Consider the following 21,540-nt stretch of genomic DNA (forward strand, 5'->3'; position numbering starts at 1 on the left):
AAACAATAATGTACGGTATGTGGAAAATAATGTGTTTTTTTAACTTTAAACCGCATAAACACATTTCATTACACCAAATACACAAAATAATGTTCTTTTTAGCAGCATCATATGACCCCTTTAAATAGCGACACAAGAAGTAGCTCTACTGCATTCTTTCTGAAGCACAGGGGGAAAAAAGACAAATAAGAAAGCACTTGAAGAGTATCATTCAAAAGGTATATAAATGGGATTAAAAGTGGGATTCAAATTAAAAGTGTGGAATGAAACCTAAACTCTTGAGGTTTGTGACTCACTTCCAGTCTCTGGAGATGAAGTACTGCAGCTCTAGCAATCTGTGTTCACAGTCTTCAACCATCTTAACAGTGTACAGATGCTCCAACAGACAAGACAGGATCCTACACACACACACACAATATGAACAAAACTGACAGAAACAAGGTCAAATGTAAAGATCAATCAACAGCATACTGGAAAGTTTATGGCAGAACGGGTTTGTTCAGTGCGATTATTGCAGTGTCATATGCAGTGCCTTAAGCAACAGAAAAGGCTTCGCTACGAAACGCAAATGCAAAACGTCTCCAATATTAATTAGGCAACTATTTGTTCCATTTGTTGTTTACTGGCAGAAAGGCTTTCTAGCTGGCGCTCTGGCCCAAATATCTAAACAGGAGCACTCACATGGGGTCTCCGTTTCGGATGTGCTTGCAGGCGGTCTGGATGACAGACTCGCAGGCCTCGTTCAGAGCGCGATCAATGCGATAGTCGGCCCCGGGGTCTGTTTCCTGTATCAGTGTCTGGAGCTGATGGGACACACAGTTATGAAAGCCATAATCACAGCCACTGCATTATTTAACATGAATGAATATCTCACGACTTTATTCACGATTTAAATCAATTCATCACAGGAAGTACTGAATGCATACAACTATGTATTATTATTACTAATTACTAAATATCTTGATATTTTTCAGCCTCTTGGTGATATTTATTATCTTCATATTTATGCATTTCTTTTTTTTTAATCAGGATAATCAATATTTTGACTAAACAGCTATCTATCTATCTAGTCTCTCTCCATCTAAACAAAAACCAAAATCTACAAAAAATAAAACGGTAATAAAAACAAAAATCGCAAAAGCAAAAAAATAAACTAAAAGACAAACAAAAATCAACAGATACAAATATCTATCTATATCAAAACAAAAACAAAAAACTAAAAAAACAAGAAAAATAAATAACAAACAAAACATCTAAATGAAAACAAAGCAAAAAAACAAACAAATACTAATAAAAAAACAAATCAGAAAAGCAAAAAATAACTAAAACAAAACTAAAATACAAACATACACAAAAACCAAAAGATACAAATATCTATCGTTCTAACAAAAACAAAGAAAAGAACAAACAAATACAAAAACAAAGGAAAAACTAAAAACTAAAATACAGAAAAACAATAAACACATCAATATCCATCTGTTTATAGAAAAAAAAAAACATGAAGAAGAAAAAAAAAAAAGTGAACTGTAATTTGACCAAGCCATTAGTATACTTTGTTTTGACACAACGGGGAAAATAGAGTTTCTGTTAATCAGCCAAATGGACACAGTATTCCCAAAAATATCTCTTTCCAAAATAATGCCAGATATCATTTTTTGCCAATACTAAATGTATCCGAGATATTCAAGATATATCGACCGGACCAACCAGCATTTGAGTGCACCAAAGTGCATTTCCACTCACAGCTTTCTGGCAGTGGCCTTCCAAGATGCCCTTGTCCCGGGACACCCTCATGAGGCAGTGCAGGGTTCGACCCTTGTGGTGCAGGCCGGAGCAGTGCGTGTCAATCTCCCCTCTGCAATGCAGCACGATCTCGGGACTGAGCGAGTAATCTTCCATCAGCATGCGCCTGTAGTCCAGCATCTCTCCCTGACACTCGCCGCTCACGGTTTGACCTGCGACAGAACGAGCGCAAACATGAGGAAACCGGATCTATAGGGGGCAGAACCTGGGGCCGTCCGCATCGCACCAAAGCCTCACCTCGGTGCACGGCTGCCTCCAGACACAGCAGCAGGTACGAGAGCTTGGCCTCTCTGGCTCGAGGCATGGCCGTGTCCATGTTGCAGCGGTATTTACGCAGGTCCGGTTTGCAGGCTTTAGCCAGTGAGTAGCTGACCTTGTAGTCCTGAGCGATCAGCTTCTGACGAGTGGAAAGAGCGTCCTTGCACTGCGGAAAACACAGATACGCAAGTTCAAATGGAAAAATGTGTAATAATAAATAAATGTGTTTTAAGCAATTTTTCATTTTAACTGCTAGGTAAATAAACAGAGAAGAAATTATGGATTTAAAAAAAAAAAAAGGCCACGAGTCAGACTTGAACCCATATTTTTCACACGAGCACCACAGCTCAACACACGTGTGCAACCATTTTAAAATGAAAACGCAAATATAGTAGAGCTGTCACAATATTAGTACTTTTATATACAGTGTAATTGCCCAATGATATAACTGCGAGAGAAAGTATTGAAATATATATTTTCATCCCATCTTGTATTTATTCCCTTTATGAGTTCTGTAGTACACGTAATTTTCTTTCCGAACACAGTAGGCTATTGGGATCACGACGTGCGAGAACAAACCTCGTTGGTTTTTGTGTGCTTCAAACAAGCAAGTTTGATCTTCTGTTGACCATATTTGAAGTGCTTTATGTATGTGCGCTGACCAACGTTTAAATGTGAATAAAAGCCTATGGATTACTTTTAAGATGTCTTTAAGAACATTTTGAAGTGTTAAAGCTTCGGACTTGAGTGACAAATCTCTCAGGTTTCATTAAAAATATCTTCATTGTGCTTTAAAGATGAATGAAAGTCTTATGGGTTTGGGATATTTGAAGAAGTTGTATCAATTTTGGCAATTTTCTTCTGTGGGTGAAGTATCCTTGTATTATAATGCTGCCCGATATTAACATGCTTATTGTCCCATTATGGCCAATAAATAGTATTTTGTCAAAAACAAAAACAACAAAAATCTGTCATTTTAAATTCTACAGATTAGGCATCACAGCACTGTAATGCACAGTATGAGAAATTGATATTCATTTTGATTCACTTAATATTAAATTTAAGAGTGTTATTAAACATTATATATTTGAGTGAGTGTTAAATGATGACAAAGGTAATCTAAACGTTAAAATAAGTTAAATGAGCATGCATAATTAAATATCCAATATCAACCGATGAAAAAAAAACTGAACTGTTTCAAGAACAACTTCAAACGGAGTTGCAAAGATGAATAAAATAAAGAGTTCTAAAAAGCATGTATTTGTTGCTTTAGTGTTCGGCTACAGTCCTGTATTTGACACTAATGTAGCAGAAACTTGCAGAGCTGCTAAAAATACTGGCACTGTTATCAGAAAGCATCAAAAAGTAAACAGTGGTTTAAAGACTGTGGTCATACGCCTGCTTTCAGTTACCCACAATGCACCTGGGCTTACCTTCTCTCCAGTGTTGACGCTTCCACAGTGCAGTTTGTTGATGTCGTCCTTGCACTTGTCCATGAAGCCGCAGATCAGCCGGTAATCGCTGAAGACGATGCTGGTCATCTTGGTGATGTACTGGTTACACTGGTACTCGGAGATGTTGGTGCGGTGATCTACTAAACACGACACCAGGTAACCCTTCCCACGTTCCTCAGCGGCACACTCCTTAATCTGGAGACAAACCAGGTTTAAACGATTTCGGTTTACAGTGACTTTGTGGTACAGTTTGAGATAAAAGTTGGTTTTCCTTCGCCACCTCTATGCATACTGACCCCACTGATGGTGGTCTTGCACACCTCAATGGCGACAGACTCGAACTTCGGATCAGTCGTCAGATTGAGCTTGTAGTTCCACAGCAGCTAAGAATAAAACAGGACGATTTATTTGCATAACTTCATTTTACAGTACTGAATGAATAATGATGTTTACTAGGGATGTAGCGATACCATCAAAACTGTCTCGATATTATCGTGGTCACTTGACGATATGAAACTATAGCTCTTCCGGGCAAAAAGTGTAGTTTTTAAAATATATGTAAACTTCTTATGCTAACATAAAAGGTCTTTAAAGTTGTGTTTTGGGCCATTATGCTTTGGCGCGGTATCTGTCAAAAGAACTAAAACCTAAAACACAATATGGCTTCGGGGCCGTTTACACGACAATGTTTTCATCCAAAAACTGGAAACTTTTTATGCGTTTTGCCTGTTCGTTTACACGACAACGGCGTTTTGGGGACTGAAGACGCATATTTTTGAAAACGGGTTTCAAAGTGCAAGATTTTGAAAACGCCACCGTTATCGTTTCCGTGTAAACAACAATACGGGAATCTTTGAAAACGGTGACGTCATGCGCGTGCGTAGTACGTGTTAGGTATGTAGACATGCGCAGTACGTGTCGATTTTAAAGGCAAGCACGAACAAACATACACAACAACGGCGGAGTACATGGTACTGTTGTTGCTGCTCAAGAGTTTGCTAACGCTTCTTCAGCAAAGTGTGGATTTATTTACGGAGACGCATCATAAACATCATATAGTCATCACTTCCCTACAGCTACTGTTTACTAACAAGGTGACAGCGCCAACTACTGGCCTGGCATACGTAATACAGCATTTTTGGCCGTTTTCGCGGATGTGTGTAAACGCGAATAGTTTTGAAAACGTTGTCGTGTATACGTGAAACTTTTTAAAAACGCAAGGGAAAAACTTTTCCGTTTTTGACAACATCGTTGTTGTGTAAACGTAGCCTTAATCCCTTCATCAAGTCGGTTTCAAAGCGAAGCGCACACATTGATGAGGCGATCAGCTCGTGATCCGGTGATTTCCGCGCCGCAGAACGGCTTTGTTCACAACTTATAAATGCAGTGAACTCGTTTATTGCAGTGCTGTGAGTTTAGTGCGCGCTTGGGAACGCAACGCCACCAGTTAGGCTTTATTTTCGTGGCAGATGATTACAGCATTTCACTAGATTTGTAGTGAGACGCGTTTTTGTAAGCCTGTTTTCACTGAACCTGGAGTTTTCCTTCAAAATAAAAGAATGGTAGATAAGATAGAAGAATTTAACTTTAAAATGTACTAACTTTTTATTTTTCTTTATTGGTCTTTTTTCTTTTTAATATTGCAATAAATATTGTACCGTGGACGTTATATCGTGATATTATTGTATCGTGAGATTTTGATATCGTTACATCCCTAATGTTTATATTTCTGATACTCAATATTTTATTTTAAATTATATTAATTTAAAAATTCAAACAACCAATTTAGACATTAGCCTAACTGAAAAAAGAAAAGAAATGCAAAATTAAACAGATTAAAATACTTCACATTATTTGAAAGTGAGAATGTTTATATTTGTTGCACTAAAACAAAAACATAAAACAAACAAACTAAAAAACAAAACAAATCAAACAAAACAAAAAGAATAGTTAACCTCACTTTTGGTTTGAAATATCAACAAAATAAACTCCAGCTAGTTTGTTTGGGTTTAACCATCAACCTTCATTCACATCAACATCCAGGACCAAAAATAACAGGAATAGTGTGTAAACACTTACATGATTGCAGTCTGAAGCGATCTCTGTCTCCTAAAGAGAGATTAAGAATAGAAAATATAAATTATAAGTGTTCACACAGACAAAAGTAATAGGCATGTGCAAAACGACATGAATTTCAAGACTAGCCCCGTGTAATTACACTGGTTTTGGGTTCACCCCAATATTTAAGGAACATTTAAAACATTTTATTGTGCTTAAAAACAAGTAGAATAAGTGCAACAACATAACTGAACGCAGTGCCTCAAAGAGCATTTTTAAAGTCTTTAACTTGACGACACTTGTTGTGGGATGCTCAAAACATTGTGACACTTCAGCAACCAAAAATGTCTGAATATGTATGGCTGTAGTACTGGTGCTTTAAAAGAGAATAAAAAAGACAAGAGTTTTACCACACGAACAAAGCATCTAAAGTTTTAGATGATGACTATCAGATAATTAACATTCTGACAAAAATTAAACATTTGAGTATGAAAATGCATTATTAAAACAACCTAATTAAAGGCAGGGTATGTGATTTTTCAAAAACACTTTAGAAAACTGATTCGGGCCGAATCGCAAAACAAACTTGTAGCCAATCAGCAGTAAGGGGCGTGTCTACTCGTGCTGTGGAGGAGAGCGCGTTCAGTGCATGGGACGGATATTAGCCGAGCGACAGAAAGATAGAGATGGCGGATAAAAAACAAGAGGAAAACGTCTGTGGAACGATAAGGCAAGAAGTAGGACCCTTGTAAATATCGGATCAACTTTCCAGCGCTGGAGCGAACTCAAGGAGCGGAGGGAGGCCTGCGATCGGACGCCGAGTTTGCTTTGTTTCTTCACAATAGGTGAGTAACACCGTGTCTACAACAGCTAAAGTCTGCCTACACTGGACGCGATCAAACGACCGTTGAAAACCATTTGAAATTTGTGTCAGCACCTCATAAATAGAACCCGGCAGCAGTTTCTGTCGGGTATTTGTTGCACCGCGCCGCTCACGTCCGTAGACACGGTGTAACATTGGTTTTGCTTTGTTTCACAGAACCAATCGTTGCCTGGGTTGCGTACGTATATATGTGGGGCGGAGCTATCAGAACAGAGGCAAGACCCTTTTGGGGTAGGGGCGTGTTTGTTTTGGTGATTTCAAATATCAACATTGGCTACCAGAAATCACTTACTCTGCCTTTAAACTTCAGGCTCTTTTTAACTTCAGTTTAGGCAGACTGAACAGAACGAGGTGAAAGAAATTACTACATCAAAATTTTTCTTCTTTTTTTTTAGCCTTTTAGTATCAGCAAATTTCACATAATCTGGTGGATTTACATTATTTAATGCTGGGAGGATGTTTGTTCACATTCTCCTGGAGAATCAAATGTGTGCTGAGTAAATACTGTGAGTGTCAACTGACAAAGCACACCGTTTAAAGCTACCATACCAAAACACACTGGTAATTTGCATGTCAATTAAACACACAGCTTTCATATTCACTTTATGATACTCTCTTCCCTGTGCAATTCTTCGGAAGGAACCGAAAGGTTAAAACGTACAGCAATGTTTGGCATGACAAGAAGAAAAAGTATTCTGCAATAATCCTGTGACTGATGATTGAGCATTTAAGTTTGACAAATGTGTGACATTGCCTGCAAAATGAAAGCTATTTGACAAATATGAGCACTAGTGCTGTGTTCAAAATATCGATACGACGATGTATCGTCACAGAGATTTGACGATACGAGTATCGATACAGCTGGCCCTGTATCGATATTGTGGCACGTGTGCAGCAGTGGACCGCGCTTAATTTGTTTAAAATTTTACAACGTTTAAAATTGAGTAGAAAAGTGCGAGGTTTCTAAAAAAGAATGAATAGAGCATATATAGGCTACAACAAGGTTTAATCTGGCCACAGAGGAACACAATAAATGGTTGCCTGATATAAAGATACGTAATCCCCGAAACAGAGCTTCACACTTGCGCATTACAGAAATATCTGCTAAGTGTGCTACTTATCTTTGTCAACCTGGCAACCAAGTGCACACGCGCTCTCTCTCCACTGTGGATAAACGCGCTTGCTTTCTGAAAACAGCGGTTAGCTTGCAGTTTAGCGATCTCCACTTCAATACTCTATTCTCAGAAAAGTGTGATTCATAAACTGTTCATTTATGACACAGAGAGAGAGAGAGAGAGAGAGAGAGGCTGTGTATGTATGAATTACCACCGTTTTGCCGCGTTTCTCTATTAACAGTAAAGCTGTGGCTTTAATTCCTTTAGAAACAATGATGCTACCAGCTCCTTGTTGAGAAAGATAATGCAGCTCTTGAGCGTTTAAGCTATTTAGTTGATAAAACTGCGGGACAATATAAATTTATTAGAACGAGTACATTATTATTTATGGGCTTAAAAACAAGATGCAAACAATCAGAATATTGTACCTGGTGGGGAGTGCCCAATGTAAACATGAAACGTATGCCATTACCTATATTGTACTGTGGTACAGTTATGGAGGCCCTTCATAATGCAGAGGTCAGCTGCCTGCTCTGCCAATAGTTAGAAATGGCACTATAGTAAGCAGTGTTTAATAAACAGCTGTTTTTCTAAATTCTGCTGAGGTGAAATTCAGTGCAGTCCTGTATCGATACGTATCGTATCGCGGCCTCTGTATCGTGATACGTATCGTATCGTGACTTTGCTGGTGATACACAGCCCTAGCACACGGTAACATGAAGAACTAGAGAGAAGGTCAGCATCTGTAGAAACTGAGAGAGTATGTCTTCAACATTGCCTTTGGCAGCTTTAATCAAAAATAGAGGCCTTTTAATTACATTTTATTCCTCCGCTAATAAAATACTCTTTGTGATGTGAAAACTTCAGCAGTCAAGAGCAATCAACATAACAGTAGGGTCTCCCTAACTGTGCTGACTTGATACCGATCTTTATTTGAACAGCTGAGAACAAGCCCAGGCAGAAAGCATCCCCGGCATAGCACAGGACAGCTGTTGACGGCCCGCTGTAAATATCAAGCGTATAATACTTGATTCTCATGGAGCTGAAGGCCTTGATAAGTATCACAATGTTACTAAAAAAAGCATCCAAACCCAATCAAAGACACAGCAACCTGTTTTGACCTCGGCCTGTGCTGAGAGCGTCTTCTTAGCCTTTGTTTGTAACAGGATTTATTAACTCTAAAAGGATTTAAAGCTACAGCTTCTCTGTGCAATTATGCTGCATCTGTCTATAATATATAATGCAAGTGAAAATTACAACACTTATAACCCTGTATGATTGCGAAGCAATATTAGGATACTGCTTAGAGACCAGAAAAATCACTGCTTATTTGGACCGTTGTCGCCTCAACATATAAAAGGTCTGGCGACAAGGTATTTTCTCCAGCTGTATCAGGATTTTATTTTAGAAAACAGCATTTTTAAAAAGCCACCAGGGCCTTTTGCCTCCAGCAGATTATAAATTATGGATGTAAACAAACTGTCTCCATTCAGTCTTTATTTATGAGAAACAATGAGGAACATTGTACAGCTAAATAATTGACCTTAAAGTAAGGACTCGCACTGACAGTGATTCTCCATGGGAAGAGAAAGTCTAAAGTTCAGTCTGAGAAAAACACGGAAAACTCTGAAGGACATATTCACATGATCATTAAGCAATAAAATGTTACAAACTGAAAAACAACCTGAACTAGATCAAGTGATTACCCCAATAAACCTGTAACAGCGATGACAAAATAACCTATAACAGCTGAGAAACAAGCTGCAATGGTAATGAACAGCCAGAGGAAAAAACCTGTCACAGTGACGAACAGCCAGAGAATTGACCTGTAATATGATGAACAGCTGAGAAATAACATGTAATGGTGATCAACAGCCGAGAAATAACATGTAATGGTGATGAACAGCCAGAGAATTGACCTGTAATATGATGAACAGCTGAGAAATAACCTGTAATGGTGATGAACAGCTGAGAAATAACCTGTAATGGTGATGAACAGCTGAGAAATAACCTGTAATGGTGATGAACAGCTGAGAAATAACCTGTAATGGTGATGAACAGCTGAGAAATAACCTGTAATGGTGATGAACAGCTGAGAAATAACCTGTAATGGTGATGAACAGCTGAGAAATAACATGTAATGGTGATGAACAGCCAGAGAATTGACCTGTAATATGATGAACAGCTGAGAAATAACCTGTAATTGTGATGAACAGCTGAGAAATAACCGGTAATGGTGATGAACAGCTGAGAAATAACCTGTAATGGTGATGAACAGCTGAGAAATAACCTGTAATGGTGATGAAAAGCTGAAAAATAACCTGTAATGGGGATGAACAGCCGAGAAATAACATGTAATGTGATGAACAGCTGAAAAATAACCTGTAATGGTGATGCAGTCAAATTAGCCTGTAATGTGATGAACAGCCGAGAAATAACATGTAATGTGATGAACAGCCAGAGAAATAACATGTAATGGTGATGAACAGCCAGAGAAATAACATGTAATGGTGATGAACAGCTGAGAAATAACCTGTAATGTGATGAACAGCTGAGAAATAACATGTAATGGTGATGAACAGCCAAAGAATTAGCCTGTAATGTGATGAACAGCTGAGAAATAACATGTAATATGATGAACAGGCAGATAAATAACATGTAATGTGGTGAACAGCTGAGAAATATAATGCGATGAACAGCAAGATGAAATAACCTTTATCTGTGATGAACTGACAGAGAAATAATTTGTAATAGTTATGACCAGGCTGGGAAGAACATCTAGTAAAATAACCTGCAATGTGATGAAGAGCTGAGAAAATGACCCACCATAAACAGACCCTGGCCTGCCAGGCCTGAACAAACCAATACAACAGATCACAGAACCAACGCCAAACCCATAATCAGCACAAGTAAAGGGAAACCTAGTTCTGCTAGTTAAGAACCATTCAACAAATGTTCAACAAAAGTAAAAGCGCTGTTTGTGTAATCAGTAACTAAGAGCTAATTACCTGACTCGCATCACACATCTATCAGACCTGACACTGGCAATAAATGGGACACTTTAGAAGTATTATTACACAAGGACCTCAATGATCATATTGCTTCCGTATCTGTGATCATGCCACTATTCAAACGATGGTGCCGTTTCACCAAACAATGGCTAACCCTTGCCAAACTAATAGCAGTACTCACATATCATGAACCCTCCTCTACAAATGAACACTGCACAACCAGTCAGTCAAGTCGAACAACAGCAGAAATTCAGTATACAAGCCATCCTTGTTCATACCAAGGATGATAACTACAATGAAACCAAATATAAAGTTAATAATCGTTCTAATTATACCACAACTCCAACAACATTGAGTAATGATATCCCCGGAATCACTTTCAGAAATTATTTTTATATTTTATAGTTATTTTTGAGGTGAATGTGACTAAAACCAAATAAAAACCCAAATATTTGCAAATACTGTGAAGAATATAAAAAAAAAATAGTGCATTTTACAGATATACCTATTCATGAGAATTATAATTCTGCTTAAGAATGATATGAAAATGAGCTTTCTCGGAAGTGCACGATGCAACATTATATCAGCCAATTAATCTGCCGATTGTTGATTGAATGTTAACGATTGATTGAATGCTCATTTATTCAAACTCTTGCATGTTTGGAACAGGCTTTTCTCAGTTGAATACAAAAGATATTTTGAAGGATGTTGGCAACCAAAGAGTTGACGGTAGCCATCGACTTCCATAGTAAGGTAAAAATGCTATGTACATCAATGGCTACCGTCAACTGTTTGGTTGCCAACATCCTTCAAAATATCTTCTTTCGTGTTCAACAGAGGAAAGAAACTCTTACACGTTTGGAACAACATGAGGGTGAGTAAATGACAGGATTTTAATTTTTGGGTTATCTTTTCCCTTCCCTTGTGTCACCAGAGAGAAGTCAGACATTTTAACTGAAAGATTGAGTTATTAAATATTACGAGGTCAAATTAAAATAAATGAATATTTGTATATACATGTATACAAAGTGCAAACATTTACAATACACAGCTTTTAATTTCCAAAACAGAAAATCATGTATATTTTATTTATAATGCCGACTTTAACAGAAGCCACTGTGCTCATCTTATTTGCTACCATTAACGTTACTTGCGCTGCGTCCAAAAGCTCTAAAATGCTCCCTTCGGAGGCAGGAAGGCATCAAGGCACGTCTGAATCCTAATTCTGCTTCACTTCCTGTCTCCGGAGGTACCTTCTGATAAAATTTTGAAGGCAGCATAGATGTATCCTTGGCTGCCTTTGATATCCCACAATCCTGTGCGTTCCTTCCATTCCGTTACAGTTGGGATAAAAAATAAATAAAGATGGCGTCTGAAAGTTGCGTTTGGTGGTCAGTTTCTGTGTAAATGTATATTTCTGACTAACTTTTGCACTTTTGATGTTATTTCTAGCGAGAAATCAGTATTATATTATATATTATATTATGTTATCATCAAAACTCGTTCTATTTTGTTGTAGATCATTAAAGGGGTCATATGATGCGATTTCATTTTTTCCTTTCTCTTTAGAGTGTTACAAGCTCTTGGTGCATAAAGAAGATCTGTAAAGTTGCAAAGACTAAAGTCTCAAATCCAAAGAGATATTCTTTATAAAAGTTAAGAGTTAGCCACACCTACCTAAAACGGCTCGTTCGAACACGCCCCCACATATCTACCACACTATGTGGGAAGATTTGCATAACACCGCCCAAATGTTCACACAAATAATGTTCTTTTTAGCAGCATCATATGACCCCTTTAAACCGTTACGCTGCCTCGGAGTCAGAAGCCTGTCCGAAATCAGTTTCATGAGGTGTCTTCGTGCAAAAACGCTGCCTGCAAGTCTTTGACTGATAAGGCAGCAAGTCAGTATTTTACCACCCTGCTGCTGCTGCTAGTATCGGTGACGGCATTTTTCATAATATCATAATATAATATCGGTCGCGCACGCTAAGAGTGCCGGTGACGTCACAGAGGGGCTGACTCGGACCGCATATTTGGGCGTAACTTACTGGTGAGCTCTAAGTAGGCAACACACAAAGGATTGAAACACAGCCATTAACAGGAAGCACTCGGTTAATCGTGATAACCAGATCATGAACCCCTGTATGTGACATTCAGAGGCCTTTCTTGTCAATCTGCGTCTGGTTTTTGATTATATTAGCAAATATCTTCTCACGTCACCCGTGCTTGTACCTTATGAATGTATATGTCCTGTAACTTATGAATGTCGCACAAATGCACAAAGACGCTGCAGATCCAGATGCGTGTTAGTATAGCACACTAACGTAACGTGATGTAGACTGATGATCAGTCAGTTCTGCTCTGTACGCGGTTTAATCGCCCCGCGCTCACAGACTATGAGTTAAATACAGACTCGGCCGTGTTTTCTTACGTCTTTTCGGTCCTGCAGGCACTCGAGCACGGCCAGGTTGTTGTTCCAGGAGTGTTTGGGGCAGATCCGGCTCACGTCCTCCCGACAGGCCGCCTCCTCCGCGAGCTTCCAGCCGCCGCTGCGCCGCACCGAGGAGGCCCCATCCGGCGCCGCTGCTTTCCCCTCTCCCGCTGCATTTTTACCTCTTTCGGCATTATCTGCGGCGTTTTCAGTGTCCAATTTGCCTCCATGAGCAGAACCAATCCAGCCGCAGATCAACATCAACAGCAGCAGTCGCTGCACACGTCTACACGCCGCCATCTTCGCGGAGAGAACTTACGAATCCCACTACGGCCAGGAGGACGCTCATGAATATTAATGAGCACGCGATGACGTCGCGTCGCTTGCTGAAAGTCCGAGCGGGTTGTGTTATTAATATCCATGAGATAAATCCCCAACCGTAGTAGGATTCGTTAGTTCTCGGTTGAAGTGGTGCGGAATTTAGGGTTCACGAACTAAACATGGGCCACGTAGACTAAAGATACTTGGTTTATTAGATAAAAGGAAGATAAGGAAAGAAATTAGCATGAAACAGGGAGTTGAGAAATGGGCGGGGCTTAGAGGTCCAGACTTTGTATGATGGGTGTGTAACTATAAGTAACGTTATTTTTATGTTTTAACTTTTCACTGTGTATTCTCAGTCAAACAATTTTAAGTTTATCAGTGTCTTTATTCAGGAAAAACTTACGCTGCTGCAGTAACGCATAATGTGGTGTTGTCACCTGGTTCCTGTAACTTTTCTCAGCGATGACCAGGATGCACCAATCAGGATCGTTTATGATCACAGGATAGTATATTTATTTTAATCGAGATTCTTTTTGTGTTTGAATGACATTTTATGTCAAACAATATTTCTGGAAATAACACTTCAATTCTATCTTTTATAAAGCAAACGTGTCTTGCAAAAAAGAGAATATGGCTCAAGCCTTTGGGCTCAAGGGAGAATGCGCCCTCTGGAGGAAAACTTATATTCTGCAGAAAACAGTTATTATAGCTTGTTAACGAACAGTAACAATTTTTATTTACATGACACAACTTCAGAATTATGCATGTTGTAATGTTTTATTACACTCTATTTATTTACGTCTGACCGTAGATTTCAATTACAACACATACCTTGCAAAAGCGGTTTGTATATATATATATATATATATATATATTAGTGCTGTCAAACGATTAATCACGATTAATCGCATCCCAAATAAACATTTTTGATTACATAATGTGTATAATGTGTATATTTATTATGTATATATAAATACAAACACATGCATGTATATATTTAAGAAAAAATATGTTGTTTATGTTCAATATATTTATATATAAAATATAAGAATATAAATATATACATGTAAATACATGTATTTTCAAAATATATGCATGCATGTGTGTGTATTTATATATACATAATAAATATGCACAGTACACACACATATATTATGTAAACACAAACTTTTATTTTGGATGCGATTAATCGTTTGACAGCACTAATATATATATATATATATTCTGAAGATTTTAAACAGAGGGGTTTGTACATAGAACATTTGCATGTTATTCTTAAAATATGGTGAAATTATCTTTTTTAATGGCTATTGACAATATTTTCTGATTTATGGAATGATAAAAATATATATTCAAAATCCCATCGTAAAACCCTTTAACTATAATATGCCAACAAAATGAAATAATGTTGTTTTTGGCTTTATAATGTTGATTTCTGAAATTTACGTAAATTAGTAATTAGATAATTTAAACATATTTCAGAAAACTTGCAAAACAATTATTTTAATATATGACTATGATTAATTATGGAAAGGGGAAAGTATGGTGAGATCTGTTAGTTAAAATATTGGCACTATTCACTTATGTTTGTAGTAAAAAAACAAAACAATAACTCTTATTTTAATTACCAATAACATATTAGTTTCTTAAGAACATTTCTTAAATTTATGACACCGAAGAAATAACTCGATTTTGACTCAAATCCCTGTTATGACAATATTCCTAATATCAACTTTATTAACTTAATAAAAGATCACTGCAAAATTGTCTTTGTATATTTCCTATTGATTTAATTGTGCCACTCCTATATAGATGTTTTTAAGGTTCTCACAAACTGTGTCAATGTAGGCATTTATTCTTTTATTAAAAAGACAAAAGACACTTGCATATATACGATGAAAACACTGATCACTCTTATCTAAGACATTAATAAAGCCCTGATTTTAAGGTCAAAAACAGACAACTCTTTATAATGAACAGAAAATAATAAAGGATTTAGATTTAAAACAAACAAAACCCAGAAAAAAGCACACAGTGAAAAGACAACAGTGTCACCCGGCGTCCCAGTCCACCAGTATTTGGTTTATGAGAAAGGCTTATTCAGATTTTTGTTTGAATGTTACTCTCAGCCTCACTCCCATTTATAGACCTTGAGCATCTTCTCGGTCAGAGAGGCCAGAAAGCTGCTCTGGCTGACCTCAAACGGACAGATGTCCAACACGGGGAGATCCGCAGGCATCTTCTGAAGCAGAGCACCAGTGCCGGCATCCCAGACCTGCAGACAGAGCGGAGAAATCATGCTGAATATGTGCGCATAACTAACAGGACCAGCATCAAACTGCTTACACAAGCATCAACATTCAGAAGCAATGCATAACCAAATGAAACTAGATACTGAATGAGAAACATGTGATGTGATCCATGTGTAAGCGACTGGATGAGGAGCGCTTCTCACCATGGTGGAGTTTGTGGCCTCGTCTCCAGCACATACTAGCGTGGCTGCCTCTCCGGCCGGACGCTTGAACACGGCGTTCTTGGTGAGTAGCTTGCAGGAGGATCCCGCGGTGAAGGTCTGGACCGGAGAGCAGGAGCAGACGGGCGGCTGGCTGCTGTCTGTCTGAGGCGTCCGGCTGAGCTCCATTAAAACACAACGCAGTGACGGGTTTGCACGACCTGGACGACACAAAACAGACATGAACCGAGACGCAAGAAATCAAAAGACAAAGACATGCAATCAAATACAGTAACCTTAAATTAAAATAGGAATGTGTATTATATAAATCATTATATTGATATCGAAACAATATGTGACCCTGGAGCACAAAACCAGTCTTAAGTGTCAATTTTTCGAAATTGAGATTTATACGTCAACTGAAAGCTGAATAAATAAGCTTTCCAGCTGAATAAAACCACTAGAACAGTATAACTCTATACTGGCAGCCATCATATTACCTTTCGACGAAAAAAAGAAAATAACTGCGATACGTAAATATGAGAACAGGGCTGGTATGCGAGTTGGATAAGGACCTGGTCTGTACGTGACGAGGCAGTGTCTGCTGTCCGGCTCCACCTGTATGTCTGTGCAGTTGCCGGACTCTAGAGGCAGGATGTGGGGCGTGTATGTGGTTCCCTCCATGTGCTCCCAGAAACAGCCGCCCTCCAGCGTGCCTGCGATCAGGCCGCCACACGGGAACATGCTGGAGGCGGCGCGCGGGATGTAGGACAGAGACACCACTGGACAGCTGCAATGAAGAAGCAGGACAATATTATCAACAAACAGTTTCTCCACAGTTTGTATAGAACACAATCAAGTAATATACAAAGAGTTAATTTGCAAAAACCGATAAACGCCACTAAGAATTGATTCAATAAAAGAATTGAGTGCTGTGCATTATTCTCCACATATAGCGCGATCTGAACCCTAAAAACGTTTTGTCAAAAAAGCCGGTATTGTCCACTTTCAAGCCGATAAGTCCATTTTAGCGAATCAGCACGCTGTATTCAGGTCAGGTGACAAGGTTGCCAGTCACTTTGAAAAGACGTGCTAGCTGAGAGGAGTTTCGTCAAAGCTGACTAAAAGTGATCGAGGATGGATAATTTTGACAAACTATATGTATGTTAACTATATGTACTATACTAATATCTTCTTCAGGGCGAAAAAGGAAAATAAAGAGTCTTGCAAAAGCAGCACGTTACAATGGTGAGGGAAAAGCTCCGTGTATTGCGTACCATACAGTCTATGATCACAACAACGTTTGTCAGACGTCTACATTGTCATCTGAGGAGACTACAAAGATTAAACGAGTTAGTGTTTTTGTTTAACTCTAGAACATGAAATGTGGAGTTATCTGCTTTTGCCAAAAAACGACTGTTGGGAGTTATCTGCTTTTGCTATAAAACAACGTTTAATATATATATATATATACAGTATATACTGTATATATATATATATATAAACATACTTTCAATGAACTTTAATTTTGTAAATTACCTGTAACATTATTTGTGTAAGTCATTATTACTTAATCAAAACAACCCAAATGCAGTTATTGGTTTTTGAAAATGAACTCTTCATTTATATAACATACCCAAGCGGCAACCTTCCGGTCTCTCTCGTGAAACCAACACGGAAGTGACTAAATATACAGTATATACTGTATATATATATATATATAAACATACTTTCAATGAACTTTAATTTTGTAAGTTACCTGTATTTGTTTGAGTTATTACTTAATCAAAACAACCCAACTGCAGTTTGATTGAGATTACTTGGAATGCACAACAAAAAAAACATGATTTCTGAAAATACATAAGAATGGAGTTATCTGTTTTTGCAAATGAACTCTTCAATTACAGCATGCTACAGTTTGACCAAAGCCGATACAGTTGAAAGTGACCTGGAGCGCAGCGGCGCCAGCTCCTGAACGTGAGTGCTGGTGTCCCGCGTGTCGTACACCAGCACAGAGCCGCTGGCGAGACCGGCGTAAATGTAGTTGTTGTTATCATGGCACCAGCAGCAGCTCCACACAGGTCTGCCCGTGTTGTAGGCCTGAACCACCGTGTTCGTCATCAGACTGTGAACAAAACATCCACATGGAGCAACTCAGAAGAGTCTCAACATGCTATATTCAGAGGCTGATGAAAAATTAGCATTGGTTTTTGGTGCATAAAAAATCATCTGGGATTTGCGTTCAAGCATTTTCCAACTAAAAACTGTCGTTACATTCACGAGACATCCAAATTTCCATTATTATGAGTTTCTGAGCAGTAAAATCACACCCAGAAAGAATAATCATATCTCACAAGTCTGTATTGAAAGTAATCCAATAAAAAGGAGTATACAACAAAATAATCCAGACAGGCTGCACGCACAAACAAACCTACAGCATGACCAATGTAGTCTGATTCACTAACAGATGATTCTTACCAACTGCTTCTTTTTAGTCAATAAAATAACTATTGACTAGTCTTGTCTGATTCTGGTTTAATAAATTGTTCAAAAAGACAAGTTACTGGTTTGAATCAGTTTCTCTGTATAAATTACAGCATTAAACAGAGAGAACAGACATCACAACGGATACATTTGATTATAGATTACAGTCAAAATTAAACAAAATTAAGCTGAATCAGAATCTAATCAGGAAAGCGATTTTAGAGGTCGATGGATACTGGATTTTGACGATCAGTGAGATACTATTATAGTTTTTGTGAGTATTTTAAATTTGACTTTATCTGTATATTTTCTTTTTAATTTTGAATAAAATATTAGTAATTTTGTTGCGTTATGGTAACTTTTATTAGTTTATTTATATGTTTAATACTGTTTTATTTCTTATTTTATTTCAAGTAACATTTTTTTTTGTTATGGATTTAGTTTTAGTTTACTTTAATAACCCTGCTGATAACAATAACTATGTTGGAATACCTGGCCAATAATTTACAAATTGGTCAAAAAAATTTAAAAACAGTAATATGAAAAAAAAACAAAAAAAACAATTTGATGAAAATATGTGCTGAATTGATTTATTCTAAAATTAACAATGTCCTATCATGAGAATGTTTTTGAAAAAAATAAAAAATAAATTTAGTTTGACAGCACTAATATATATATATTATATATATTAGTGCTGTCAAACGATTAATCGCATCCAAAATAAAAGTTTTTGTTTACATAATATGTGTGTACTGTGTATATTTATTATGTATATATAAAGACACACACATACAGCATATATTTAGAAAATATTTTAACGTTTCTGTTCCTGTGTTCCTCTCTATTATTACCGTTCCGAAACCAGTTTGCCTAGAAAAGTATACATATCTAAACACAGTTATTGGTTTCCTTCTCTCCACAACAAATCCTCTAAAGTTAAGGCTATAGGCTATAAAAAAAACATTATTTTGACATGAAATATAAATATGATGCACAAGAAAAATTTATCAAGTCTTTTTTTTCTCTTGTTGTTGTTAAATGTTAGTTACAGCATAATGTCCATGTGCACTCATATGACGATTATACTGTATTTTTCAGATGTATATCGATTTATAGATACATAGATTTTATTTATATATTTTACCTTGCTCTTACGGTCCTTCGAACAGAACTACATGAAGTGTATTTTGTAAGAACAGAACCAAAAAACTATTTATGTATCTAAAAGTCGATGCCGATTAATCAGCATAAATTATATTATCAGTCAGTGTCACATTAATTCCCAGCCTTGTGTTTTATATGCCATTTAATTATAGCAGGTGTAACTTGGTGTGCTTTGTTGGCTCTTAAGTATTTTGTAATAGAACATGTAATGCGAACACACAATTACTACACAGGAGGAAAGCATTAGTCTCTCACCTGGTGAGTTTGATTGTGTTGTCGAGGGCCGCAGACAGCAGAAGGCTGTCCTGGTGTCGGCTGAAGGCCAGACCTCGGATCTGTTTGGAGTGGATGGGAACATACTGACTAGGCTTGAGAGTCGCAGTGCTGATCTTCTTCACACCGAAGCCTGAGGGAGCGGCGATCAATCAATCAATGCTTATATAAACAACGCAAGGAAAAAAATCAATGTGGAAGAGCTCAAATTCCTACCTGGCACCAAGGTTGCTTGTGGAGAAGGCTGAGACGCCAGCAGGCAGCCGAGAGGCTCGCAGTAAGACAGAACCCTACTGCCCCCCGTCTGAGACACCAGCACAGCCTTAGAGAAGACATAATGTCCCCCGCTGGACGAGTCCTGCCTCTGGGACGACGAGAGAGACGCTCCCTGAGAGGAGCCGAACGCCGCCTGAGCTCTCCACCTCCTCAACTCCTACAGAACAAACACACAATACAGCAGCAAGGATGCTTTACTTCCACTAGAGACATGATCATGAAGCTCATAATATGTGGCTCTCATTTGTTGACATTAAATTGAACAAAATTAAATCGGCCACGCCACTCTTTCTAGATATGGGTTTTTGGACCCCATTGACTTTCACTGTATGGAAAGTTTTCCTCCACGCCCCCCCCATCTCTCTCTCTTTCTAGAAATTTTCATTTCAATTTTCATTTCATTTTGGGGTGAACTATCAAATATGCTTACATAATAATACATTTTTAAACGTTTACCAAAATTGTAATATCACCATTTTTCATTCTGCTTTACAAAGACTGGTCAAAAACCATTATTTCTTAATTAAACAATAATTGAAAATAAACTGAAAGCTAAAATTTTAAACAGTATGAAACGAAACAAAACAAAAATCAACATAAATACATAATCGATATACAAAATATCAATATTTTTTTGTAAAAAACAAAACAAATTGGAACACATGTCTTAATGATACAGGAGTAAAAAAAGGGTTTAATTCTAAGGATCAGAAAAGGAGTGAAAAATATGGCTGAATAGATCCAAAAAATAAATTAATTAACATTTCATTATCAATTAGTAGAGTTTGATCTCCTATTTTATTGTTCAGTTTGTAACTGTAAATTATTGGTGCATCCAGTTTTTTTTTTCCCTTTTTACAGGGAAGCAGAATGAGAAATCTAGCCAGCAACAATACAAATAATTTAAATTCTTTAGCTGACATAAAATATTATAAATAATTTTTTATGTTAGATGATATTAGACATTGTGATTTATTTATATATTAGATGATATTACATATTTAAATACATTTAGACAAATTAAAAACCTAAAATGTACAATTTTAGACATCATAATATTATAATGCATGAAAATTTATATTTAGTTTGAAATATGAAATACGGTTACACTTAAAACAGTTGATAATAATCAGAGACAGATGACAGCAAAGGTGATTTAAATGTAAAAAAGGGAACAACCGATTCAATTAAATATTAAATTTCAGCCAATTTATATCCAATATCGATTATTATGGTAAATGAAAATAATACTGCTACAATTGATATGTTAATGATATATTACGCACCCAATGTTATATATTTAGTCGTTAAATTTAAGATTATTATGTCAATTTATATTATCAATATTGATAGCAGCAATTCTAGTAGTAGATTGTTATAAAGAGCTTAACAATTAAATAATTTAAAAGATAGCTGGGGAAATATACATCTGACCTAAAATTGTTATGAAACGAGAAATGGCAGTGGACCTGCAGCGCTGGATTCGTCAGACGTCTGCACATTAGCAGCAGCGGTGCGGCTGGAGCTGGGGTCAGGGTCCAGCGGTGGTGG

The 21,540-nt window shown here is 37.3% G+C and overlaps 3 protein-coding genes across 3 annotated transcripts in view; all 3 read right to left on the reverse strand.

Moving 5' to 3' along the window:
- Nucleotides 1-2,197, reverse strand: part of LOC107754986 (Golgi apparatus protein 1-like) — a 16,097-nt gene extending 13,900 nt beyond the window's left edge. The window contains exons 1-3 of the mRNA XM_016571632.1: nt 2,041-2,197; nt 1,744-1,955; nt 682-803 (exon numbers count right to left, since the gene is read on the reverse strand). Coding sequence (XP_016427118.1) covers nt 682-803; nt 1,744-1,955; nt 2,041-2,119 — 413 coding nt within the window. The 5' untranslated portion in view covers nt 2,120-2,197. The remainder of the gene's footprint in view (nt 1-681; nt 804-1,743; nt 1,956-2,040) is intronic.
- LOC107754981 (Golgi apparatus protein 1-like) lies at nt 2,157-13,333 on the reverse strand. The gene is made up of 5 exons (XM_016571628.1): nt 13,017-13,333; nt 5,595-5,624; nt 3,812-3,898; nt 3,485-3,710; nt 2,157-2,227 (listed from the first exon to the last, which is right to left on the reverse strand). The coding sequence occupies exons 1-5, from the start codon at nt 13,314-13,316 to the stop codon at nt 2,157-2,159; spliced, it is 714 nt and encodes a 237-aa protein (XP_016427114.1). The 5' UTR covers nt 13,317-13,333.
- A 1,806-nt stretch (nt 13,334-15,139) lies between these two features.
- LOC107754982 (E3 ubiquitin-protein ligase RFWD3-like) overlaps nt 15,140-21,540 on the reverse strand; it is a 23,581-nt gene continuing 17,180 nt past the window's right edge. The window contains exons 2-7 of the mRNA XM_016571629.1: nt 19,930-20,146; nt 19,696-19,846; nt 17,741-17,917; nt 16,368-16,582; nt 15,796-16,013; nt 15,140-15,615 (exon numbers count right to left, since the gene is read on the reverse strand). Coding sequence (XP_016427115.1) covers nt 15,472-15,615; nt 15,796-16,013; nt 16,368-16,582; nt 17,741-17,917; nt 19,696-19,846; nt 19,930-20,146 — 1,122 coding nt within the window. The 3' untranslated portion in view covers nt 15,140-15,471. The remainder of the gene's footprint in view (nt 15,616-15,795; nt 16,014-16,367; nt 16,583-17,740; nt 17,918-19,695; nt 19,847-19,929; nt 20,147-21,540) is intronic.

The sequence above is a fragment of the Sinocyclocheilus rhinocerous genome, unplaced genomic scaffold, assembly GCF_001515625.1.
Source record: "Sinocyclocheilus rhinocerous isolate Xijiao unplaced genomic scaffold, SAMN03320098_v1.1 scaffold3125, whole genome shotgun sequence".
Taxonomy (NCBI): domain Eukaryota; kingdom Metazoa; phylum Chordata; class Actinopteri; order Cypriniformes; family Cyprinidae; genus Sinocyclocheilus; species Sinocyclocheilus rhinocerous.